Source organism: Lemur catta, chromosome 3 (genome assembly GCF_020740605.2).
Source record: "Lemur catta isolate mLemCat1 chromosome 3, mLemCat1.pri, whole genome shotgun sequence".
In the NCBI taxonomy this organism is placed as follows: domain Eukaryota; kingdom Metazoa; phylum Chordata; class Mammalia; order Primates; family Lemuridae; genus Lemur; species Lemur catta.
In genome coordinates this window covers 81,351,183-81,378,332 of record NC_059130.1, presented here as the reverse complement: position 1 = coordinate 81,378,332, position 27,150 = coordinate 81,351,183, and the positions used below count along the sequence as shown (strand labels likewise).

Below are 27,150 nucleotides of genomic sequence, written 5' to 3'. Positions count from 1 at the left end.
CCACGCATTCCCACCATCAACTTTCCCTGTCACGTTCCAGACAGACTCCTGTGTCTGCAGACCAATACATGTAAGTGGCCAGTTGAGAGCTGTGATTACTCACCCTCTCTGTAATGTGTGCCCACAAGATAAACTATCCATGCAGACCGCAGTGGTCTACCCTTGAGGTCAGTCCTTGCAAACATCCTTATTACTTAGCTAAAGCCGCTCCTATTTTTTTTTCCGATAAAATTTACTTCATTTAGAGCCAGTTATATTCATTACCTAGTACTTGCTTCCAAGCCTGTGATTTTTGTGTACAATATGTCTCCCATTCTGTTTTATTTTGTGAGAATCAACTTTCTGTGATTTTGAGTTGGATTTGGTTTCCTATCACCATAAATACCAGCTTTGCAATTTACAAAGTAAAGCTGGTTATCATGACTTTAATTTCTGTAGATTTGGAAAGATGGAAATGTAGTAGATGTTCAGAAGTAGGAAACCATCCTATTTCTTGGTGCAGTCTTAGTTTGCATGCTTTTTTTTTCTTTTACCAATAATTCATGAACATTGGAGGAAAAAGAAGAAAATTTAATTGAGATGAAAGAAAATATGAAAACACTGATCTTTTTACCCTAAAATAACCTATTTTAGATTATTTAATTATGAACTATTTAAAATTCTGATTTCTGTTCTTTTGATCTTTTCATATATGTTTTTAAATCATTTTATATTTTTTAAATTGTAAAAATGTATCCATGCAATGCATACTATTTTATAACCTTTTTCCCTACCGAAAAATATATGGTAAACCTCTTTATCATTTTTGTAGGCTGCATAATTTTCTACCCCCTAAAATATATTATCACTTATTTCAGCAGTTCTCAAGTCTTACATATTTAGATTTTCTCCATTGTTTTAAAGAATACTGTAGCTAACAACTCTGTAGCTAAATGTGTGCACACATTCTAAATTATCTCCATAAAACAAATTATGGAGGTATCTAATTGTTGGGGCAAAAAGTTTGCCCAACTTTTAGAGTTTTGATATATAGTAATAATTTATACCCCCACCAATAGTGTGTGAAATTTCAGGGTTTATATTTCTTATGTACACGAAATCTCTTGCCGAACATTTTAGTTCCACTTAGCTTTCATCTCCAGGCCTCTTATAATCCTATTCATTTCACATATGGTCCTGATATTATCAACTTTTTTTCATGGCCTTTTGCCCTTTGCTGCTTAAGCATGTGTTTCTGGAGATACAAGATTCTGGTTTCTAATTAAATAGATTCAGATTACTGATTGAATTTTCTCAGTATCCTGCCCCATATGTCAATGTCCCATAGAAAGTCAACAGAACACTTTGGAATGGTAATTAATAGTTGAAAGAATTAAATAAGAATGTGATGTTGGCCCTAACATTCATTATACTTATTGCCACCCCTGGTTAACAATGCATTCTTATTTTTTTAAGAATTCCCCTCCTCCAGAAAAATAAAATTAAACAAAAACAAATCAGGTTCTGATTAATTATAAATCTTCTGGTTCCAGTTTGCAGAATGGTACCATGGATATAAAACTCAAAGTATTAGCTCAAAATTAGAATTCTTTTTTTAGGAAATTATTTCAATATAATATATGTAAGATATGTCTCTCCTGTTCCTCATAGGGTGATCCAGGAACAGGGCCTGTTATTTTTCATGAATTATCATCCATAGACTCCTTGAAGCAACCCAGTGGGTGTGAACAGTGCGCCTTGTGCAGATGAGGACTCTGAAGCACAGAGACATTGTATAACTTGTTTGATACAAAGTCCATGCTCTTTTTATTCCATCAAACCGTATCCTAGTAAAAATATATGCATTGCCAAGGAAGTACATAGATTCCAATATGGCAACCCAGTTGCTCTTCACAAGGTGGTATGGTTTATAAAAAATATCAGCATCACACATTTGTCATCACTGCTTGGTTAAGTATGAAGCATAGAAATAAAAATAAGAAAGATGCCATCTTAGTTTGGAAATATTCTAATTCATTTGTCCGGAGAAGACTTCATACCATGCTCACCAGTATTATCTTGCTTTATTTATTTGTTTTTAATCATGATGCACCAGTTTACTTTTTGTAGATATAAAAAAGTAGGTATAAAAAAACACTTTAATTTGGAATTTTAATTAAAGGACACTATTAAAAAAAAGATTTAGGCTAACAAAGCATATTTTTCTCAACTATCTCTCTCCCCTCCCCCATAATTTTTATTCAGGAACTTAAGAAGTGGGTTTTTATAAAAGCAAACACTGGCCAAACATCTTCTGAGTTCTTAGAAATTTAGGATTACAGAACTATATTTCTAAAATAAGGTTTACCTAACTCTTTGACTTTTTTCAAGACAGCATTTCATACTGGTACAAATCTTTAAAAAATAATAATATGTAAGAGCATCTCCTAGGAAGAAATGTTTATAAGTAATCAATCCCTCACTCTAATTATTATTTATGCCTTTTTATTATAAGTTTTCTTATTGGAATAAACTAGAAATAGATTTTTTTTCTGTACACCAGGATAAGTCATGAATAGCAATGAAATCCATGCTGTATAAGCTTAGTATTCAACACAGCAAATTAAGCTATGGAATCAAACAAGAGATCAGAAAGATAAGGCTTTTAGTTATATCAGGAATATTCTATAATTGGGAAAATAGCCCTGAAGAATGACTATGCACATGCACACCATGTACTACTAGGAAAAGCTTGATGCAGAATGTGGAAAGTATAGAGTCTATGAAAGAGTTTTGGTTGCAGCATTTAGGCCAATAATCAAGAAGTATGCAGAAGAAAAAAGAAAAAGAAATCATTATTACATTGCCTAATGGAGGTATTTGATTCTTTGCAGTGAATCATAAGAAGCTACCCTGGATTCAGAAACATGAGTAGCATGTCTTTAATTGTATGCATTTCAAAGACATTTGAACATTTTATACTATGTTAAAGGTTGTATATAAGGAAATTTCCTGTACAATTATCATAATAATTTTACAAATAAGAGCCAGAGAGATTAAGTGACTTACCAGAGCCACTGGCTGAAAAGTGATGGAGCTAGAAGTGCTAGCCTGGGATTCCCAAACCAAGTTGTTCAACCTGCCCACAAATGAAAATGGACTGTTACAAACTAGTATCAGAAATAGATGAGAATTTAGATATATATTAAAATGTCCCTGGGTTAGTCAATGTCTGCACAGGTAAACAGAGGGCACCCTCAAATTAGGATAATTTTTTAGGGTTTAAAATAGGGACAATTTACAAAATTGTGGGCAGGACATAAAGAAATCACAAGGGAGAATGTGGTACCCAGGAGTTTGTAACAGCATGGCCTGCAGACTTGAGGGGACAGCACAGTTACTGGAAGCTTAGAACATAGGCCTGCGTGGTGGGGACTGCCCAAGCAGCTAGCTTGCCAGTAGCCCTGGAAGAAAAGGGCTACATTATTAACCCTGTTCTCTCCCCTCAGTCTAATCTCCTGCCAGCCTCCCTGTTGGCTGGACTCAAAGTCAGAGAGCAAGGGAGCTCGTTGATGTATTCTGTACAAGGCAACGTCTCTAAGCTCAGAGAAGGGTGGGGAGGCATCTTCAGGATCACATGGATATGTCCAACATAGTCATCCAGGCTGGGCTACTGAAAGCAGTCCACAGACCTGAGACCAGTCTCTAAGTAGTTTGTTCAGATTTGCAATGAAATAAGGAACTTGCACCAGAATGGAAATCAATTGTGTCACCAAGTGTACTGTTTAGTTCAGCTGCAAGATGTTCTCAGTGAAGGAATCAGTGTGTCGGCTCACTTTCTGGGGCCAGCTCCTGTGTCATTATGGATAGGCCCCTTGAGTAGCGCTGAACTAGATTCCTAGCTCTGTAGAGAATGATAAACACGTTGGAGTCCCTTTGTTTGCTTTCACTTTCCTACCTTATCTTCTGCTAAAGAGAAGAAAACTAGTATTTTTCTGTATCTATTTTGAGCTGAGCACTTTCCTAAGGTACCTTAGATAACATTTAATTCTTGCAAGTTAGATTATTCATTCACGCCCTCTTTATAGACAAGAAACAGGCTCAGAAAGTTTAAGTAGTGTGTTCATGGTCCAGCAACTAGCAGGTGGCAGAGCAGCAGTCCAATCCAGATCTGACTCACAGGCCATGCTCTTCCTGTATCTAGGCTGCCCCAGGACTGTGCTTAAAATTATCTGACATTAACACTGGGAAACAAGGCAGGTAGTAGGGGGATTGCCATATTTGGAGACCGAGGACTGTGTTCTGTGTATGTATGTTGTTCATGATTCCTGGGCATAGATGCACCCAACTCCCAAAAAATCAGATAGCACCATTTACGGGCACCATGTTGCTCCACATCACAAGGCCTTTCCCGTCCCAGCCTGCCAGGTCCAAGGTGAAGTCCGTTTGTTTGTAAGTGGCTCTTGTCTGTTTCCATCTCTTTTTAAACCTGGGAGGTGGGGAAGATGATGAGGAGAAGGAATTAATGAGAGGGATGCATTTCCTTAGAAATGTTATTAATTGGCTGGGCAAAACAAGAGAGGGAAATAAAATAGCTGCTCCTTACTAAGTAAAGGCATCTTCTTCCCTTATCTCATTAAAAATTAAAAGCACTCTTGGTTTAAGTAGGGGCAAATTAGTAATTAAGTGCTATATAATCAACTTGTGTAAACATAATATTGAAGGGAAGGCCAAATTAATCACTCTGCTGGCTTGTTTTCACCCCCATTAATGCACCTTTTACTCCGGTCCTTCCTGTGATGCCAGGATGCATTTTCTGATCTCCCCCGCTGCTGGAGATAGGGTGGGCTGAGATAGCTGGGCTGACAGAAGACAGTGGACTAGACCTGGGAAAGGCATGTGTGGGGGCCTGGGTTCAAATAGGTGATGAGATGGCTGTTTCCTTCTGTAAGCCAAGGTTCATCAAAACAAGCTCACATGTGACAGGATCAGGCCTAGATGGCACCAGGACAAAGAAGAATTAGACACACTCTCAGTGCCCAGGAATTCCCCTACTTGGGGGAAGGTAGAAACAGATAGAAACAGTTATGAAAAAGTCCAGACCAAAGCGTAATGGCAAAGATGCCACTTGCCTTGGGTGAGTTACTAAATTTCTTTTTGCCTCAGAGCCCTCATCTGAAAAAGATAGCAGCATAGATAAATTATCTCATAACTCCTGTTGCAAGGAGTAAACGTAGTTAGCACATATAAAGCAAAGTAGTTTTAGTTTAATGTTGGCTATTTTTTGTTTAAATTATAATTACTATAATGGGATAAGGGAGCATTCAAGGAGTGTCTTCCACTGCCTTGAGGGTCAGGAGTGGCCTCCAGAGGAGGCAACATTTGAATTGGGCCTTGGAGGATTAGCTGGAGATGAGGCTAGAACTCAGGGGGCCGTAGGACCCCCAGCCTGTGCTCTTTATCTTGCAGTGGAATGCCTCCTCTGAAAGCAGAGGAGGGGACATGGGGCTCAACTCTGGACAAATCTCTCTCCATTTCAGTTCAACATAGCAAATATTAATAACTACTGCTGGAGCCTTGGTCATGTGATATTGTGGCAACTGGGTGCCAGGTCGGGGAGGAGGCGGGGGTTATGGAGAGAGGAAGTGAGCTGAGTCCATCTTGGGCAGGGTAAGAGGAAATCAAATGGGGCAGCAGAGAGAATGTAACCCTCTAAGTCACTTTTCTACACCCTCCAGGGTGATGGCATCTCCTTGGCTTGCTAGTTGCATGAACAAACCCGGCTAGGCAAGTGACTTAACTTCTCTGAGCTCAGTTCCATATTAACTAACCCCACTGAATTGTTGCAAAGATTCCGTGAAGGCAAACACATTTGGCACAATGCCTGTTACACAGGAAAGTGCTATTAGTATTCCCTGTGTTAATGTAATCTTCACAATAGCCCTATAAGGTAGGCGGTATCATCGTGCCACTTTAGAAAGTAGGGAATTGAGGCACCAAGACATTGAAAAGCTTCCTTAAGGTCACTTAGATGGTTAGAGGCGGAATGTGGGTTTAAACTCAGGTGGTCTGGCTCCAGACCCACCCTCTGGGTACCTCCCACAGCCCAGTGCTTTGGAAGGCAACTAGAGCTAGATTTGCATGTTGTATGCTAGAATAGGGCAGATGCAGCTCGGCAGTGTCCAGACCCCTCACTAGTGAGGAAGTTCTTCCTTCCTCCTGTTTGAGAGGGTCATGGGGCAGAACCTACAGCTGTGGTGACCCTTTAACAGGTGGGGCAGGCCCGGGTGACTCACCAGAGAGCATCACATTACCCTTGGACATGGTAGGATGCAGCTGCTCACACTAATCTCGGCAGTTTTGCTTAAGGAACAGAACAATTTATTAATTTATCATTCATACTCTGCTTCCATAAAGGATTTAAGAGAGCTTATAACAAAGGACTAAGGCTACCAGAATGAAACTCCCAAGTCAGAAACTATGTAGAAAAGGGAAAACACACCAACCCCTCATATTGGAGGGATGTCCTCAAACTCAGATGCCTTCAGGTAGGAATCAAGCCACATAAATACAGGAAGATACCAACAAAGGACAAGATGATTTGATTCTGTACCAGATTGGAGAAAAGTACTAGAAAAGTATTATTACTAGTACCAAAAGTACTGCCTAAGGATGTTGAAAGTCAGATTGTTTTCACTCGGGTTTGGTGAGTGCCAAACCAAATATCTATGGGACAGATCTGGCCTGTGGGTCTCTGACCTGCACTAAGATTACTGTGACTGGACTCCAGGCAGCCAGGACAAAACTGGGAAATACGTCAAGTCACATGCTGTTCATGGACTCAAGGAAATAAACCAGTTCTTTTAAAAACCACCACATTTTTGATTGTACCAAATTATAAAATTGTTATTTCTTTAAGAAAAATGAACCTAGAAATCCATCCATGAATTTATAGAAGATGCAGAAGAATTTATTAAATACAACCTTGTTGAGAGCTGAGAGCATGACGTTGAAACCTGATTTCAAGTCTAGGATGGCCTGGGTTTATACCTTTCTGGAGATGTCACTTGACATGGGGACAGAACAGAGAATACCTGGTTTGGTAGATACATAGCACATCTCTTCACCTGTCTTCCCTGAATATTCCTTTCCTCAGCCAACTTTGTAAACAAAGCTGAGTCACTGACCTAGGAGTGTCTTAGAGGACCTCAGTACTAAGGCTTTTTACCAGCCTGGCATAAGAGACGTGCTAAAACGAAGCACCCATCAATCGAGAAGGACGACAGATGTTGAAACATATCAGATATCTGTAAACAGCAAGCCCACAGAGGCCATGGAACTTGGCATCCTCTTAGTAAAAAATACCCTGTTGCCTTCAAGAGAGAATGCCGTGGACTTTTTTAAACCACTTTAAGTGATGTATTTTTTTTTTCCCCCATTTGGACAATTGCTACCCTGTGAAATATTTTCACTGAAAGATGGTCTGTTATATTTTTTTAAAATATCTAGTTTTTAAAGGGCAAACTTAATGTTCACAGCGTGTTCTAGGCTGTCAGCCCTGGAAATATAGGTCTTCAAAATATCGTCCCAGCAATTACGAGGAGTTCCATGTTCAGCTTATCTCGTACCCTCTCTTTGACTATTAGCAGTGTGATTCATATTGTAAGTAATAAATAGGGCCGTATTTCAAATTCTGTAACTGTGCATTAGGTCAATCCCTTCACCTCTCTAAGCCTGTTTGCTCATTTGTGAAAATAAGACTATTAAGAGTGTGTGCCTCATACAATTATTGTGAAGATTAAATGAGATAATATGTATAAAGTATTTAACACAGTTACCAATGTGAATAAACACTCAATGAGAGGTATACAAAATTATAATAATATTATGATGATAATGAGAGTTATACAAAATTATAGTAATTATTTATGGTGGGAACTATCATTGTTAGCTGATTGAAAATCACATGCTGTATTAGTGCTTTACATATGTTATTGAATGATGGCATGGTCCTTTGCCTGTTTGCTGTCAGAGAGCACACACCCCTGCCCCTGCTCTGCTGTGTGTTCCATTTCCAAGGCTCCCTTGCACCTGGCCTCTGGGTAGGTTTGGCCACTGGGAGGTACTGGTGGGAGAATGACATGCAGGAAGAAGAGAAGTCATGTCATTCCTCTCTTTCACTATATATAGCAGCAGCTGCATCTTCTCTGTGATTCCAGCTCCCAGCCACTCTCAGGACCCAGTTCTGGCCACTCCGCCCTTCTTTGGTTTCAGTTCCAGCCTGACATCCCCAGCTCTTGGCCATGGTCACACCACTGCCTCACGTTATCTCTTGATTCCTTAAGAGGGGTAGCAGCTGTCTGTTGTTGCTGATCTCTGGTGGCTTCAAGATCACCTGTTTGGTCTCTAGGTGTCTTCTGTCACTGATGAAACCAGTTTCTTATATTAAATTCTTTCTGTTGAAAGACTTAGAGGCGTTTCAATTACCCTGACTGGACTCTGACTGATACAGTTGCTTTTAAATATTAAAAGAGAAGTCAGAACTCACAGTGAATTCATTTCCCCACGACTCTCCCTGTTGGAATGAGGTAGGCCAACTGGAGAAGGGGCAGCTGGTTATCACAGACAGTAGTTCACTTTGACTAAGTAAAGCTCAAAAGACAAGAAATTGGCCTAACCATCTTTGGTGGATACTGCCTTTGTACCCAACCTTGAGTTTGGCATTGAGGCTAGGTGCCTTGAGTACCTTACCACCTCTCTAAGAAGACAAGACTTGATTACAAGTCACAGCCAAGCACAGTACAAGGTTGTATTTAGTCAGCAGGAATAGGAACTCCTCTTTCTTAAGCCAGAGTTCTGGACCATTCACTATTGTAGGTGAGTCACTATAGCAGGTATGTGATTATTCTCATTCCCCAAATGAGGAAATGGAGGTTCAGAGAGGGCAAGTGATTTGCCCAAGGTCACACTGCTGTTAAGTCATAGTGTTAGGAATTTGACTTAAGTCTATATGTCTTAGAGCCTGTGTTTATTAGAGACCTATATCTGTTCCTCAATGTTGTCTAAGCTTTTTCCTATTTCAAAGAAGATAGTAAGAAAGCTGCATACATAATTCATATTGCTCTGGTTTTATAGAAATGTCCTTACAGAAATAATATTCAACCTCATTCACCTAATTCTCAGAACACCCTTCTGTGGAAAGTGTTTTCATTTTTTACAAAAGAGGAAATAGTCTCAGAAAATTAAAAGAACTTACTCCAGGTTCACACTGTTTACATTCAAGCCGAAATTTGAATGCAGGTTTTTCTGTCCCCAAGCACATGTTCTTTCTACTGGTGACATCCAAGAACTGGAGTATATAGTTTAGGGCCAAGTGTTTTTAGAAATTACAAGAAAAAGAGAGAGAAAAGCAAGGCCAGGTTTCCCACCTTTGAGGAGCTGACAGTTGGGTTAAAGAAATAAAAACAAAGCGACCTGAAACCAGAGAGTGCCATTGCATAATCTACTGGATGGAAATGACTGCCAGCAGGAAGGAGAAGCATGGCTTTGTGTAAGAAGTGGGGCTTGGAATGGGCTGGGCTAGAAATGTTAACTTAGGACAGGCAGAGAAGCAGCAGGATGGGGGCTTGTTAGACAGAGGTGCTGGTGACAGCAAAGGAACAGATATGGACAGAAAGGAGATGAATGTAACTCCTGGGAAGGGTCGCAGTTCAGGAGTAGCAAAAGTGAAAGTTGGATATATAGGACCACAGTTATTGCAGGTGGGGGTTGTTAACTACAAACAGATCAATTAGGAATTTGATAGCAGTCTTGGAAGCATCATTGCCCAGCATTCTCTTCTGCTTTGACTGTCTATTGTTAAAAAAAAATGCTATGTAGGCTGATAATCTCATTTTTTAAGGAAATCAGCATTAAGTGCTTCTTAGATTATAATACTGCTGCTTTCTGCTTAAGAAAAAATAGCCTATAAATTAATTCAGTCTGTGAGTAATAACAAAAGTTTATTACTTATCTCTAACAGTTTTGGAGAGTCTCTGACATAGAAGGGGAACGCTCTCTGAATGCCCTTCGAATGCTATCCTATTTCTCTAGAGCACATTTGTGTTGTAAAATAACATGCTTGAGAATTTCAGGATGGAAAAGGCACCTTCTGAGACAATGTCACTGAGAGATGGAAAGCAAGGAACCCACCTTGCACCAGCTCAAAATGTAGCCCTCTCCCCTCTCTATCCCCCTCATTGTCAGCTGATACCTTGGCCTGGAGGAGCCTGTGTGTTGGATGGGTTGATGGGAGTGGAATTCCGACCAAGTTGGCCGTGTCAGTTTCACCTGTCAGCATCTCTGATGAAGAGGGATCTTGACAGACCAGCCTGGTTTGGATAATTGGGTTGCAGCAGTTGTCTTCATCTCAGTAAGCTGACTCGCCACTACAGACACCGGAGGAGAAATTTATAGACAGTCCTAAAATGGAGATTCAAGCAAGTGCTTCTATGACTAGGAAACAGCAGGCTTTAGAGAGTCCAGCGTACTACAGTGTGGTGGGGGGCTGGGGCTCCTATCTTCAAGGGGCTGCCAAAAACGATAGAGGAGATTCATTTAGTATGCACCAGCCACTGTTTAAGCACTTTTTGATTATTAACTCACTTAATCCTCACAACAATCCCATGAGGTCCTGGTAGTTGTACTTGGCAGACAAGGAGGCTGAATCACAAAAAAGGTGTTTTCCCAAGGTCACATAGTTCGTAAAAGATGAAGCTCAGATATTCTGACTCTATGGTCTGTCGGTGTAAAATACTGAAATCCATCTCTGTAAAGTCTCTTTGGGAAGTCCGTCTTAGCAAGGCCCATCTCCCCACTGCTCATCTGTGCTCGTGAGCCTGTGCTCATCTCTTGCACTGGCATCCTTAGATGTTCCAGTCTTTGCTTACCTCACTCGAGTGTGAGCTTCCAGGTAAGGGTCCAAGTCTTACTCATTCTTAGCCAGTAGTAGGTACAGAATACATATGTGTTGTACTAGACTGGAGTTGAAATTTTGGAGCTGGTTAAGAAGGCAATCACTTGTGGCTAGTTACACAGAAAGCCAGACACTTAAAGCAACCATGCTGCTGTAGAAAGACTTGGATGTAAAGTCCTAAGCAGGTAAAATCTCATCTGTGTCTCTAGAAACAACTTTCCCTGTTCACAATGGCATTGGCTTTAAACTATTCTTTAGGATTCTCACTTGCTCTAATTTTTCAAAGATAAGCTCCTCAATCTTTAGAATCTGTTGAGTTACTGAATAACTCAGTGTATGACCTGGAGCAAGAGATCCATCCCTGTGGGGCTTGATTTCCTCATCTTTAAACTGAAAGGATCAGGTTCTGGTTTTTAAAAAATGTACATCAGTGGAAACTTTGGGAGGCCGATATATAAAATAGACCGAAGGTGAACTGTGTCTCTGGCTTACCCATCACTCCCTCTCTTTCCCCACTTCAAGGCAGCCTTGGAAGGTCTCTGCTGAACATGAGCACTGGACTAGATTGTTTCAAATGAAATAATCCAAAATGTATTAAAATACTATATAACGATTCTTAATGCAGTAATAAAATAACTTCAAAATAGCCTCGTCTACCTGGAGGAAGGTAGGTTGGAGGGCCCATTCCATGGGATCTCGGTGCCTGCATGACTGTCAGACGCTGTGTGTTCCTGGCAGGGCAGGGTGTCAGCTTGGCCTGATAATGTACAGTGGGTTGGGGAAGCTAAAGCCTCCGGGCCTCATTCTCCTTGGCTGGAAACAGACTGCGTGTCATGGCACTGGTGAATTAGAAATTCTATCCAGCGGCTCTTGGAGATTGATTTTCCATCTGGGGATCTGACCTCTTGTTTCTCTAGCAGAGGGGATCAGACTGTTCTGGGAGGAGTCAATGAGCTGGCCCCCAGAAAGGCCTTCCTTTTCTTTTTCTTTTTTTTTTCTTTTTTTTTAACTGTATGTTTCAAAGGAAATTTCTGATTACTTTGGGGGACTTAACACCACCCGTCTGAATCCTTGGTACTTAGAGCTTTGAGAAATCCATACCACCCCCACATCAGTCCTTTGTGCTAAAAGATTACCAATGATTTGATTTCATTTATGTCATTGCATTTGTAAAAAACTCTTTTGGATTCAGGAAAGAATGCCCCTTTTCCTTTATTTTTGTCATTTTCACAGACCTCTTATGTAAATGCCTCAAGAGTAAGAGTCTTGCTTAAGTTATTTCTGTATCTCCAGTGCTTAGCACAGAACCTGCCATAGAGTAGCTGCTTGATAAATATTTGTTCGTTCATTCAATAAATACCCACCAGGTACAATAATAGGCAAAATAACCATGGTCCTAATCCTTATCACATTTACAGTTGAATGAAAGAGATAGTTAAAAAAAATAATTAAAAATAAATGTATATTATATCTTAGATTAAGTGATATAAAGGAAAATAGGTTCAATGGAAGAACAAATTATTAATAGAATGATTGATGAATGAATGAAAGTAAATGACCCCAACTCCCAACCCTAAATCTCTGTCTCATTACATCTCTTTGTAAATGATAATCATTGCCATTATTTTAATTATCACAACTGCTACCATTTCTTAAGTATCCACTACATTCGAAGCCCTGTGCTAACATCTTCATATTTATCATATCAAATTCTCAGAATGACCCTGGTGATGAAGCCTCCTTATCACTTAGTCCAGACAAAAAAATAAGACCCAGAGAAGATAATTACATAATTTGTTCACAACCGGAGAGCTAATAAGTGTCAAAGATGAAACTGGACCAAAGTTGGTCTGACGGAGCCTCTGCTGAGCCAAAGGAAAAGAAATTCTCATGAAAATTATCACCAGAGGTTTGGGAAACACCACATCATATCATGTGGCAACAGGTTCACTATGTTAGGTGAGAGGACAAAAAAGAGAAAAACGAAACTTTGCTAGAGAGTGGGAAGGAAAAGGAGGAAGACAGTGTTCTTGAACTGGCCATCTTGTCAGCCTAGCAATAGTAAGCCATCACCATGGCAACAAGAAGTCTAATTAATGGCAGATGTTGAGTCACTTTAAAAGCCACACCAACTGAATGCCAGGCTGATGCTGTAAACCTCTCTCCTCTGCCCCAGCTAGGCTAATCATGCTATGGTCATGTTGGAGAGACCCATCTTTTGAGGGTGGAACAAACTCTGGATGTAACATCAGAAGACTTGAGTCTGAGGCCCAAACCGGCCCTGTCTGAGCTCTGCTGCCCTGAGCAAGTCAGTTCATCAATAGTAGGAGGTAGTTATCATTATTAATTTTATGATCATTATTATTAATATTACTAGTAATAGTAGTTTTCTCAGATTCAATTTCGATATCTATAAAATAGATAATATTTGTGTAAGCATTGTGAGGGGGTTTAAATAGAATGAAGGATGTAGAAGTGCTTAGTAAACTATAAAGTAACTCACCAAAATAAAATATTATTAACACCAAGAGACAGCTTGATGTGGTAGAAAGAGCTTGCATTGGAATCAGACAGACGTGACTATTTGCTGACAGCTTCATCTGAACAAGTCACTTAAATGCTCAGAGCCCCAGCGTCCTAACCTTGAAATTTCTTAGTATAAATCTGTCAAATTCTCTACCCATCTTACGAAACTTGAGTCTGACTTAACCTCTCTGCACTTCAGTTTCCCAGTGTAAAGTGGAAGTGGCGCCGTCTCCTCCCTCGTGAGGTTGTGGTGAGGATTAAATAAGTGAATACAGGAAGAGCATTTAGAACAGCGCCTGGCACAGGCAGTGTACTGAAATATCAATGGTGGTAGAGAAGGAGGAGGAGGAAGAGCAATTAAAATGATAAATGTATGTGGAACTGTGAAAGCTCCATATGATACAACCGAGAGCCTTCATCGTCATTGTCAAAATACTTTTGGGCAGTTCCTGGACTGGTCAGCCCATTCACATGTCCATCAGCTTTCTCAAAGGTCCCATTGTCTCTGCTGCCTTTTTGTCAAGCCCAGTATGCATGCCTCCCCTGATCCCTGGCTTTGCAATTTGAAGTAGGAAAGGAGAACTAGGACAAAAAAATGATATTAATAGAAACCATGAGAAAAATTAGCTCAGAGACCAAGTTCTCTACACACCAGGATTTCCCAAAGAGTATTCTTTAATATATTAAAAGGTATTCCTGAAGAGAATTAGTTTGGAAAATACTGTGTTCAAGTTAACTAGGTGTCTTGTTTTGTTTTGTTTTGTTTTGTTTTAAGAGATCTTCCTATGTTGCCCAGGCTGGACCCAAACTCCTGGGCTCAAGCAGTCCTCCCACCTCAGCCTCCAAGCAGCTAATGCTACAGGCTCATGCCACCACACCTGACTCTGACTCTGACTCTAACTAGGTATCTTTATAGCAAGACTTCTGTTAAGACTTTAATTTATAAACATGCATCATGAATCTCCCAGGTTGGGGAGACACATAAAATACAGTGTTCTTGACCAAAAAATTTGGTTAAATTTACTGGACCAATGAATTAGTTTTTCGTGGAGCATCTTACTTTAATAAAGGTTCAAGGACCAAAATTGGGAACTGCTGCTATAAACCCATAGCCAAGGCCATGAAGCATTAAGAGCAATACCACATAAAAGGTTTGAAAACTCCTTCTAATCCTCCTATCAATTCATGTGTCCATTTAACAAATGAAAAGAGCACCCATGCAGTATTTGGCGGTGACTGTGTGCTAGATGTTGGAGAAACCATGGCACACAAAACTGATATATTCCCTACCCTATCAGAACTCTCATGAGCCTACTGGGGAGAAGGAGAAGTTGCCCAGCAATTTCAGTGCAACGACAAGTGAAAAGATGGAGAGGACATGTACTGTGGTATCAGGGGCAGGAGCTTCTTGCCCAAACTGGTGGGTTAAGGGAAGTTTCCTAGGGGAAGTAACTTCTAAGCTGAGACCCAAAGGAGAAGTTACAGCTATTGGACACATAGCCCATGTGTTGCCATATTGCATCTGATAGCAACCTTCCTAGGTAGATGCAATGAGAGTAGTAAAAGTTATTAAGTGGTCATTACCACCTAGTGAGCTCCTACTACAGGTCAGGCACTGTGCTAGGCATTTTACAAATTTATTGCATTTAATTTTCACAACAATGAGTGATACCCTCAGTTTGCAGATGAGAAATTGAGTCCCAGGAAAATTAAGTGGCTTTCCCAAAGCTGCATGTGTAGTTAGTGCAAAACCAAGACTTCAGTTCAGGTCTGCCTGAGTCCAATGCCCAGTAACACCGTGGTCCACCAGTGCTGGGCATGGACAGTGGCTTGTCCATGGCAGGGTTTTCACTAGACTGAGAAATGTGGAAAAGTAAGCAGAATGTCATGAATTCTTCCTTTAGCTAATTTTTTTCTTCTTAAGAGATTTACCCTGAGAAGTCCCCTTCCTAATTATTTGATGTAGAAAGTCCTGTGGATTTTTTTTTTAAATATTACTTGTCAGAGAATATTTCGAGTTCTTTCTTGGCAAAATAAAAACTTTCTATGTCAGTCTCCAAAGTCATTTTGGAACTGTTACCATCTATGAAATCTAAAATCTTGGAAATGTACTGTGTATACAACTTTATAGAACATATCCATTCTGAAGATGAGAGGAGTATGAGCCAGTGCATTGCTTTGAGGTCTGCTGGCTCAAAATTAGATGAATTGCTAAATTCCATGGGCTCTAGCAGCCATAAATGGAGATAAAGTAAGATCATGTGGCATCTCCCAAGATGTACAACCCCCCCCCCACCCATGGCACTTAGAATGATTTTAGCTGGTTTGTGGACACTCTTTTTCTGATAGTCAAATATTTATTTTAATGTGTGTTAGAAAAAATATAACTAATATCAAACCTGGGTTTTCATGGACATTTCTGTTTAAAAATGAGACAATTTAAAAAAGAAAAAACTGATTTTTATTGAGAATTTAGAAAAACATTTCATGACTAATAAATACTATAAGTAGTACTTGGATATGGAAACAAGTGTGAGGATGATGCATGAATTAGTAAAATTTGTGAAATAATAAGATAATGTGTATGAAAGTATATCATGTAAAGAAGGCCCCAATAAACGCGTCCTTCCTTCCTTCCTCCCTGATTCACAGGGCAGAGCCCAGGACTAAACCTCACAGCATGAGACTCCCAGTCCAGTGCTCCCCCCAACACACCCTTCACTTGTTTGCTTCCTGTCTGCCTACTTCGAGCCTTTCTTTCTCCACCCACCCCTCAGGAAAAGTACAGTAAGTGCAGGTATTTCAGAAGTGACTAGTGACTCACAAAAGGGTTTTGATGAGTGTCAGCAGTAAACTGTGTACCCAAGAGTAGAAAGTGTTAGCATTTGGAAAAATAGGAATCAGAACTGAGAACTGGAAGGGCCTTCAGAGATCATCCCGCCCACACTCGCCTTTTACAGATGAGGAAGTGGAGACCCAGAGAGGGGAAGTGCTTTGTTCAGGGCCTGAGAGCTCACGGCCATCAAATCTGACTGATACAACAGGAGGAGAGTTCATGTAAAACATGCAGATGTAAAATTTTACATGTTAAAAAACAACAGACTTCCTGCTTTCCAGAAAAGTAGCAGGGAAGTACCACAAAAAGATTTTTACTTCCAAAAATCCAAAGATTTTGAAGGCCCATGCTTCATGCTGTGTCAAGCAAGAGAACGTTGTCAGTGAACATTGCAGGAGGCATTTCTGGGTATATTCTTTGGTTTGTTTGTTTTAATTGTGGTAAAATACACATAACATAAAATTTACCCTCTTAATCATTTTTAAGTGTACAGTTTGGTGGTATTAAGTTCATTCACATTATTGTGCAACCATCACCACCATCCACCTCCAGATCTCTTTTCATCTTGCAAAACTGAAACTCTATACCCATTAAACAACAGCTCCACATTGCCCCCTCCCCCAGCCCCTGGCAACCACCATTCTACTTCACCTCTGAATTTAACTGCTCTAGGTACCTTATATCAGTGGAATCATACAGTATCTGTCTTTTGGTGACTGGCTTATTTCACTTAGCATAATGTTCTCAGGGTTTATCCATGTTTTAGCATGTGTCAGAATTTCCTGCCTTCCTGGTTGTATTCTTAATGCAACATAGCCTATTTTCTATGGTCTGTGACTGCAACCATCACCACTGTGAAGACTTGGGCATGTTTCACGTTTTAGTGACTTCTTTCCAGTGGTGGATACAAATAGCCCAGTTGTGGATGACAGCAGCAATAGGAAGCAGTATTTGAGAAGAACTCAGACCCTCTTCTTCCACTCTTTTGCAAGTAGGTGATGCAGGAGGTAAATAGAATTGCATGCCATACCCTTCCACCCCACCCCCAATTTCCTCCATTTCTTCTGCCCCAAGTCTTCAGTCAGGCACAGGGAAGCAATGGGGGTTGAAGGTTTAAAAAGTGGGTTTTTAAATAAGAGCCTTGGATTCCAGTGCTACCTCTGAAACTTACTATGTGATCTTATAATCTGTAAATGGAGAGAATAATACCTGTATCAGAAAAAGCTTGCTTTTTTTCCTTCTGAGCAACGAGGTATTTTCTGTACTTTTCTGGATTCAAGCTTAGTTTCTAAAATTAAAACAATGACAACAATACTATTACCTGTTCCATTGGGTTGTTTAGAAATGTAATGTGATGTATGACATTTTGGCCATTCTGAGATGTCTCGTTCCAACCTGAGGATTACTAGGGAGCCTCGTGACACTTAAAAGAGAAAGCTAATTTATTGAGCAGGGCATGCATGTCAGATAGATTACTTTTTCATCAGAAACAGTGACTAGAGCTCTGTTATGGCGCTTGGCTTTTCACAGAATCATCTATCTCCCCAGCTAGTCAGAAACATCCCCGCCCCCAATTTCCACCCCTTGATCAGTGCCTAGCATTGTACCCAGAAAACTACAGCTGCTCCCCCTTGCAAAATAACTGTTTCTTTAATGCGTTGGGAATCAGTCAGCATCTGCCTGCATTTCTTTGGCCACTAACACATTCTCCCAATCTCAAGATACTCCCTACCCTCCTCCCTCCCCCATGGCCTCCTGGTAAAACCTACCGTTCCCATTCGTTCACCCTCTCAGCTGTGACAAAGAAGGAAGCCTGGGTGTAGAAACTGCTGTCAGCTCCTCTCTGAAGTTGGGCACCTCTCTTTGCTGACCACTTGGGAATACTTTCCCCTGATTCTGCCCGCCCCCTCCTTTCTTTTGATAAACAGGACAGCTGTCCCCAAAGAGATGAATCCATTACCTTTCACCAGAGTTGAGTTCATTTTCCATTGCATGTTTCTGTTTAAAGAGAAAGCCTTTTAAAACGGCTGAGCATACATTGAGCTCGTGTACTTAATTTTTAATACCTGTGTTCCCGCAGCCAAGAGAACAGAGAAGCCTTAAATAATAATGAAACCAAATTGTACATGTTGTATGTTTTATGTGGCACTGATTCCTAAATATACTCTTAGCAGCCAGGTATTATTTAATACATCCCCATTAATCAAGCTGCCAAATCGAAATGAAAACCATGTTTAAATGTATTTAATAAGATTATAGCTTTTGGTTGAATATCAAACTAACGTAGCTACATTTTTCCTTCCCGCCAGCCCTCATTCACTGTCTTAGAGGAAAGCTAGTTCTTTCGTGCTATCAAGACACTCCTGATTATAAAACAAGTTATACCACAAACTTTCAGCGTTGTGGGTTTCAGCTGAGCCCCTAACCGTAAAGCTTTTAGAGAGAGAGAACAACACTGAGATTTTTTTCTGACTAAAAAATAAAATGTTTCTTCTTCTTGGGGTGAGACCTTGAATTAAAAAGGAAATTAATAATTGTCTTTAGAGATACTAAATTGTTTGTAGTTTCTGTAATAAATGGTGTCTGCCTTTTGAGTGGTTCTTGCTTTTAGTGTTTTGTACTAAATGTATTGTTATTTTTTTTCTTTCTTTTTTTTCTTTGGACGGTTCAGGCTTCTGTTAGTTTTGCAATAGTGCCACCTACCGTCTCTAGGAAACATTGCATGAGCTGCCAAAATACTGTCTGTATCTTTTTGAAAAGCAACCCTCTGCTCTTTGAGAGGGAAGAACAAAGTGGTTGTGGGTCCTTGGGGCTGAAGGAGAGAGAAAGCATATGGTAGCCTGGGTGAAATAGGTTGCCGGTTCTATCTACAGGGCTTCTGATCTGGAGACAAAAGGGAGGTAAATAAAGAGTCTTTTTTATAAAGGACTAGCCCAACATAGAGTAACATATACAATTCTGGCAGATTTTTAAAGTTATTAATAAAATATCATTGTCTTTATTTAGCACGTTTAACTCTTGTCCTTATTTGCAGCAGTTTGCTTGCTGTTCTTACCTTTGTAAGAGGCATTTCCCATAGCGATTGCAGAGAAATGAGTATTGCATGTGGTACAGGTGGTGCTTCCATTTGCCGTCTTGTGCTGATTTCTTGCTTCTCACATCTCCAATTCCTCTTCTCTTTCCTTTATTCAGCGTTCTCTATATTCGCCCTTATAAAGTTATGTTCAGACTTCCAGGCTATTTATTCTCTCCTCAAATGTATTGTTATCATTTCTTCTAGTTTCTCAGAGTTCTTACATGGTTTTCCATGTTTACATGTCCAACGTTAAAATTCTTGATTAAAACAATCATAAATATGCCTGTTACAAGCATATTAAGATTATTTAATTATGTAAACACTGATAAACAATTCTTATAAAACTTTTTGTACTACATTAAGTTTAAAACTGGAGGCACATGTTTAACTTTGTACGTTGTAGAAATTCTAAGCTACATTTAAAAAAAAATAAGTAAATAGGCCAGGCATGGTGGCTTATGCCTGTAATCCTAGCACTCTGGGAGGCCAAGGCAAGAGGATGGTTTGAGCTCAGGAGTTTGAATCAGCCTGAGCAAGAGACCATCTCTATAAAAAATAAGAAAAATTAGCCAGGCATGATGGTATGTATGCGGCTGTAGTTCCAGCTACTTGTGAGGCTGAGGCAGGAGGATCGCTTGAGTGCAGGAATTTGAGGTTGCAGTGAACTATCATGATGCCACTGCACTCTAGCTGGAGTAACAGAGCAAGACTCTGCCTCAAAAAAAAAAAAAAAGTAAATACAGTACAATGCATGTAATACTTACAGACAGGTAATATTTGTCATTATCTCTCTGATGATGATGATAGGCAACATTTATTGATGCTTTTTTGAAATTAATGATACACACACACACACACACACACAAACACATACACATACATACATGTATTTTTTCTTTTAGAGACAGGGTCTTGCTCTATTGCCAGACTGGAGTGCGGTGGCATGATCATAGCTCACTGTAACCGCTAACTTGTGGGTTCAAGCAGTCATCCTGCCTCAGCCTCCCAAGTAGCTGGGACTACAGGTGTGTGGGCCAAGACCATGCCCAGCTAATTTTTCTTATTTTTTTAGAGATGGGGGTCCCACTATTATTGATGCTTTTTATATACCAAGCACTGTTCTAATCATATTACATTAAGTAACTCATTTAATCACCGTAAGACCATGGGACAGAAACTACTGTTATCCCCATTTTACACACATTCATGGGATGCTTGTGCATTCCAAAAAGGAAACTTGAACAAGGTAGTGCATGCGCTTGTCACAGGTAGTGTGCAATAAAGGAGTTGATATTATTAGTTCTTTCTTGAACTGTTGGGGAGTCGGTGTCATTTTTCTTGGCCCCATTAGCCAGCTCTCCCTTTGGAGTTTGGGCATCTCCTTTACCCTCTTACCTTGTCTCCTTTTCCTTGCTGAGTGTCCCCAGCTGTGTCTATTGAAATGGCAACACCTGCCTTCAGAGAGCTTATGTGCCAGTTGGGAAGATTCTAAGACACAGCAGTCATGACAAATAATACTGATTTCAGGCAGACACTCCCCAGAGGTGGGGAGTTGGTTTGGAAATTAGGGACCTGGGTTCTAGTCTTTGCTATATTCCTGACTTGTGTGGCATTAAGCAAGTAGCCATCCTTGAACCTGTGGAGCTGTGCTAGGCAACGTCTTAGGTCCCTGCCAGCTCTGGAATCTTGAGTTCATTTTAGTTCTACCTGTGGAGAAGGGGGAGGTATTGAATGTGTCTGGGCACCAGCCGGGCAGCTCCCTCATCCTCCCAGGTTGGCAGTGAGGGTGCTCACTCCACCAGAGGCATAGGCATCTCTGGGCCCAGAGAACCTTAAGAAGCTGCCCTAATTTGCCATACTCCTGGGAGTGTTCTGGTTGTCCACCACCTGTGTTCCTGCAGGGCCACAGGGGACCACACTCCTGACGTTCTTCTCCTTCCCTTTGTGTGTGTTATTCTAAAGTGATCTCAGATGTTGGCTATTCCTGATGGAGCCTCTCCTTAGACTCCACGTGGGAGCCTCTGGTCTCCCCATTTCCCCTATAGAGCACTCAGGTGCCAGCTCCTCCGCCACCCACCTGTGTGGCCTTGGTCAGGTTTCTTTACCTCTCTGTGCCTCTGTTTCTTCAACTGTGAGATTTGGATAACACTTGTTTCTCTCTCAGTGGGTTAGTTGTAAGGATTAATGAGATAATCCATGTAAAGCAGTTAGAACGGTGCCTGGCACATGATAAATACAAAGAATGTTAGTTATTGTCTGTCTTGACTGTCCTACAGCCCTTCATTGCTGCCTGCCCTCCTCAAATATTTTCTGCCCATTCTTAGGCAGGCACTAGGGATACAGAGGTAAACAGGACGCCGTCTCTATCCTGAGGAGTTCTGTCCAGTGCCATCTACTGAGTGCCTTCTCTGTGGCAGGCACTGTGCCTGGATGACCCCACCAGATCCCCACCACAATCCAGGACAATGCCCATTCTTCCCATTTTATCCTCGAGGAAACTGCAGCCTGGAGAAGTCATGTGACATTCCCAGCATCACACAATTAATAAATGGCAAAGTTAGAGTTAGAGCTCCGGTCTTAAAGACTCCAAATCTAGTACTCTTTCCACCACATCACCCAGCTGCCACAAGGCTGCCATTGCACAGTTTTGAAAGGAAGAAGAACCAGTGCATGATGGGAGTAAGCATGGTGGAAAATAAACTCTCCTTCCCCGGGCATCCACTTTCAGCTGTTAGAAGGGGTAAGAAGGCCAGGCTTGTGAGCCCGGCTCCCAGCAATCCTTGCTTCAGCCCATCTGAAAAGGATCCGTCTTTAAAAGCAAGGAGCCAGAAAAAATAATTCATACTAAAAACAAACTCTGTCATGAGTCATTTGACTTTGCTTTCCCCTGAACTCATAGTTTATGTCTTGGGCGAGCTAAGGCTAAAGGAACATCTGATACGTTTTAGGCTAGCAGGGCCATTGTTTAAGGAGCTCTACATCCAATATGTGCCCATTGGACCCCACGGTTTAAATCAAGGCTTGTGTTTATGGGGCCTGACAATTTGTTATTTTTGTTGTAGTTGTATTGGAGTGTGATTGTGTACATGTTTTATCAAGATGACAAGAACAGCTTTGGTCTGTGATTCAAAAGTTCTCAGGCCGATGAACTAGCAGTAGTTGTTCTGAGTGAGTGTGTACACGAGACAGGGTTGTGTACATGCACACAGATGTTCAGATGTGTGAGCACCTATGGAACTGAGAGAGAATGGGGGAAAGGTGGCTTCCGGCCGAGCTGCTTACCATTTGTATCTGCAGAGGAGGGAGCCCCAACCCTGGGTTGGAATATTTCCCAATCCTGGGTGAATGGTAGCTAACCCAGAGCACAAGACAAGTGGCTCTGTCTCTGTTGCCGGCTTGCTTTTCTTTAAATAATTGAAAAACATGATAGGAATACACTTACATTGTAAAAACACAAACAGTACAGGAATATAGAGTAAAGGAGAAAGTCACAAAGCTCCTCTGATCCCAGAGGTAATCATGATTATACATTTTATATGTCTTTCTAACCTTTTTAATCTATTCACAGACATGTATACATATACACACATATACACAAACAAGATCGTATAGTAGAGAATGAAAAAGAGATGAACTTTTTTCCATTCACAAGATAGTTTTAGAGTATGTTAAGAAATATGGAGTTGCCCCATGTCTGTTATATACTGACAGCAATTCCAGAGTCTGCATATATAAAAAACTAACCAATGTCCTTTTGATAGACATTTAGGTCATTTCTAGTGTTTAGCTATTAGAAACAGTAACATATAAAGATCATCATTGGTATGGTTCTTTATATACAAGTATGAGGATTTCTCTTGGAGCAATACAGAAAAGTGAAATTTCTAATGGAAGGATTTGTGCATTTAATATTTTGTTAGCTGTGGCCAACATGTCCTCCCAAAAAAACTGTCCCAATTTGTATTCCTGCCAATGGTGTCCCTGTGCCTCTGCCAACACTGGATATTATCAATCGTTTAACAGTTTTGCCAATTTTGGGGGCAGAAAATGACTGCTCATTGTTTTTTGCCTTTGCCTTTCCCCGTTAATAGTAAGAATGGACCTTTTCTTTGTATCTGTTGGTCACTTAAATTTCTGTTTTCTGCTAATGGCCTGTTAATATTCATTTTCCTGTAGGGTTGTTTGCCTTTTCCTCATTGATTTAGAGGAGTTCTTTATCTACTCTGTATGTCAATTCTTTGTCATTATATACTGAAGATGTTCTTATAATATGTCCTCTGTCATCTACCTTTGCCTGTCTTGTACAGAAGTTTTAAATCTCCATATACTCATATCTGTGAATCTCTTTCTTTCTGACATCAAGATTTCTTGGAAGCTTTTCCTGCAAACTATTTTTCTCTTGAAGCAGTGTTTTTCAGAGTGCTAAAGCTTTAGACCATTATGTGCCCCAGAGTAAACTAAGGACCCAAGAAGTGAAGTGTTTTAGCCAAGGTGAAAAACTTAAGACCAGAACATACCAGGCTGGCAAAATGGTCTCTGTGTTTGATTCTTGGTAATTTCATCATTAATTATGGAAAAACTCAAGAATCCATCTGGATCAGTCACAGGCAAATGATTGGCAGCAAAGAGCTAACTATGAATATGCAACCTGGAGTAATATGGGCATTGGATCGTGTCCAGGTCCCTCTACTTGCCACTTAACTTTGGGACATAACTTTGCTGCTCTGAGCCTTAGTTTATTTCTCTGGAGAATGGAGCTAATCACAACTTCAAAGGGAGATTGTGAGGTTTAACAGTTTCCGTGTTTCATCACATGATAGCTACTCAATACATGTTTGTTTTTGCCTTTGCTGGTTAAAGGCCTTTTTTCCTCTGGACATTTAAATGCAACTCATCCTTTAAAACTGTCAACTTCTATCTTTTCTGAGGATATTTGTAGCCAAATAGTGGAGGCACAGCTTGCTTAGGAGTCTGAGGCAATTTCCTACTGATACATCTCAGTAGGCCTAAAGGAAACGAAACACCTACACCATTGCTCAATGCTGGAAAATTCTCCAGGGTGGCCGACCCCTTTAGGAAGAGGAAAGCCAGGGCTCTGGGGGACTGCCCCCATCCACGTGGGTGGAGAGTTCTTTCTTTCTGAGCTTTTGTAGTTCCTGGACTCACTGAGCTTCCTGTCTATATGGGGATAATTCCCCTGCCTTTGAAATCATCCCCTCTATGCCTCGCCTCACCTGGCATCCTCCGCATCTTAAAGCAATACGGCTCTAGAGGCTGAGAGCCCAGACTGCCTGGATGAAAACCCAGCTCTGCCACACTTTACCTGTGAGGCCTGGAGAAGTCTCTTAATTACTCTCTGCCTCTGTTTTGCTAGCCATAAAATGAGGATGCTAATATTATCTACCTCATAGAGTTGTTACAAGGTTACTATTTATAAAGTGCTTGGCACACAGTGTCGTATTCAAGTAGCTACCAAGAAATCATAGACGGTATCTGAATCACGGCTCCTCATTTCACAGCCAGTTGACTTTTGGATAATGTGCTTATTCCAACCTCCACTCTCTCATTTATAAAATGAGTATGAAAATATCTACTTCATGGGATACTGCTGGGGAAGTCAAATGGGATGATGTGTGTAATGATTACAAATGTTCAGTAAGTGGTGGCTACTCTGGTGCTATCAAAAAGACATATAGGGAGTACCCTAATTCTCAAAAGCAAAGAGACTGGTGATTAGGAGAAAGCTCTGGAGTCAGACCCTGAGGCAGAATTCAGCCTCCATACACTTAGCCCTGTGACCTTGGACCTGACCTCTCCAGCATTCAGTTTGCTGATCTGTAAAATTGGATTGATAATGGTACCTATGCCTAGGCTCATTATGAAGAGGAAGTTATAATAAATTAGTCACGTGGAAAGTGCTTCATAAAGTTAACTATTTGTTACCGTGTTTCCCATCCATCTAGGGGAAGATTCCTGCCTGAGGTCAGGGGTGCCTAGGCAGAAGTGATGGCAGCACAGCCACAGGCTTGGCCCAGGCCACTCTGGGAGGTCTGCAGCACAATGGAAGGAAGAGGAAGAAAAAGGATCAAAGTTAAGTAAGGGAACTGCGGCCAAAGCCTGATTTCTACAGAGCAGGCCAAAATGATTGGGGCAGAAAGATAAACACTATTAAGGATGTCCATCAAGATTTATCTGTAGCAAACATGTCTCATTTTAATTCTTAAAACAGTTTAGTTGCATAGGTACTGTTATTTCCAGTTTCACCCGGTGAAATTGAGGATCAGAGAGGTTAAGTGAGTTGCCCCAGGGTCACACAACCAAAAAGTGGGAGAACTGGAATCTGAGCCCAGGTCTGTCCAACTCCAAATCCCTAATGCCATGCTGTTAATGCATGTCCTGCCTCTGTTGGGAATGACTCAGAGGCCAAGCTGGAGGAGCAGGGAGGGAGGGATGACTGTGTTTCTTGGAGTGAACAGAGGAGGCAGCGGCAGGGGCAGCAGGTCTGGAGCTGACAGGCCTTCATGTAAAAATTTGGAAATTTTGCCCTGCAAGACAAGAGAGAGTGTTTTCAGCTGAGGCCATTTTCAGCTGCACCCTGTGTACTAGGCTAAGGGCAAACCAACACACAGCCAGAAATAGCACAGAATTCTCCTCCCAACAGCCCACTGTGTTCCTTCTGTTTGGAGATGAATGTTGAAACCCTCCACATGAAAATGGCTGAAGCTGCTTCTGTTCACTGCCCATTCGAAGGCAGGCACCTTGGGGGTGGAGAGAGGTGCAGATACCGAGAGTCATCAGATGGTCCACCATCGTGCAGTCTCAACAGTGGCCTTGCCAGGAGTCAGCATCCTGGACTTCCCACAAAGCAGGCCTTCCCAAAGCTGCGGCTGTGTGGGGGCCCATTCTCTTTGAATGGGTATGGTCCCACTTGTTACAGAGTGTATTTGTATAGCTATACTTTCTCTAATTAGAAAAAAAATGTATCAAAACTAGAAGGGACTTTAACAAGTCATCTAGTTTAATGCATTTAAAAGACAGGGACATTTGGTTCCAGCGTAGGAGGTGACGTCCCCAAGGTTGCATAGAGAAAACCTGAGGCTGCCGTCCAGGCCTCCTGATTCTCGCTCTGAAACATGTCTGATCTTGCCCTTGTGAACCTCGCCGATTCCATGTCAAAAAGTCTGCTAGCCTCTCTAAAGGGCAGTCCTGGAATGTGTTAGTAACAGGAAAGAGGTTATGTTCGTCCTTGGTACTAGCTACCTTCCGAATCTATGTCTCTCCTCCCATTTCACTTTTTTTTTTTCTCATCTGTCAACACTAACCAGTCCTGTATGCTGAATTTTCATTCCTTGGGAAGCAGACCCAAATTCCCAGAGTTACAGCTGGTTACCTATTCCAGGTTTTTTTCCTGCCGTGGCAGTGTTGTCTTTTAAACAAGGGAAAGGATCATGGACCAGAGGGATGCCAGGCTCAGCCACTATTCCGTGAGTCTCCCTGGGCAAGACCTTGCTTCCCCAGGTGTCCATGCTCAATCCCAGGGTGCTGGTGAGGCAGAGGAAGCGGATGAACCGATCATCTGATGCATGCTAAACCCTTTGATTATATAACCACAGTTAATCTTTAAATGAGGTTATGTGAGGTAGGTAGATATTATTATCTTCATTTACAAATGAGGAATTAGGAGTCTAGAAAGGTAAATCCACATTTCAAAGCCACATAACCAGAAAATGAGAGATTTGGGACCTGTACCTAGATTTATCTGAAAATCCAAAGTACAGG

General features: G+C 41.0%; 1 protein-coding gene across 12 annotated transcripts in view; it reads left to right on the top strand.

Annotated features, from left to right (window-relative positions):
- FGGY (FGGY carbohydrate kinase domain containing) overlaps positions 1–27,150 on the top strand; it is a 384,478-nt gene that overhangs the window by 314,475 nt on the left and 42,853 nt on the right. The window contains exon 16 of one of the 12 annotated variants that reach the window (XM_045547906.1): positions 25,335–26,334. The exons of the other annotated variants lie outside the window; for them this stretch is intronic. Coding sequence (XP_045403862.1) covers positions 25,335–25,352 — 18 coding nt within the window. The 3' untranslated portion in view covers positions 25,353–26,334. Of the gene's footprint in view, positions 1–25,334; positions 26,335–27,150 lie in introns of those variants that run through there. 12 annotated transcript variants of the gene reach the window in all.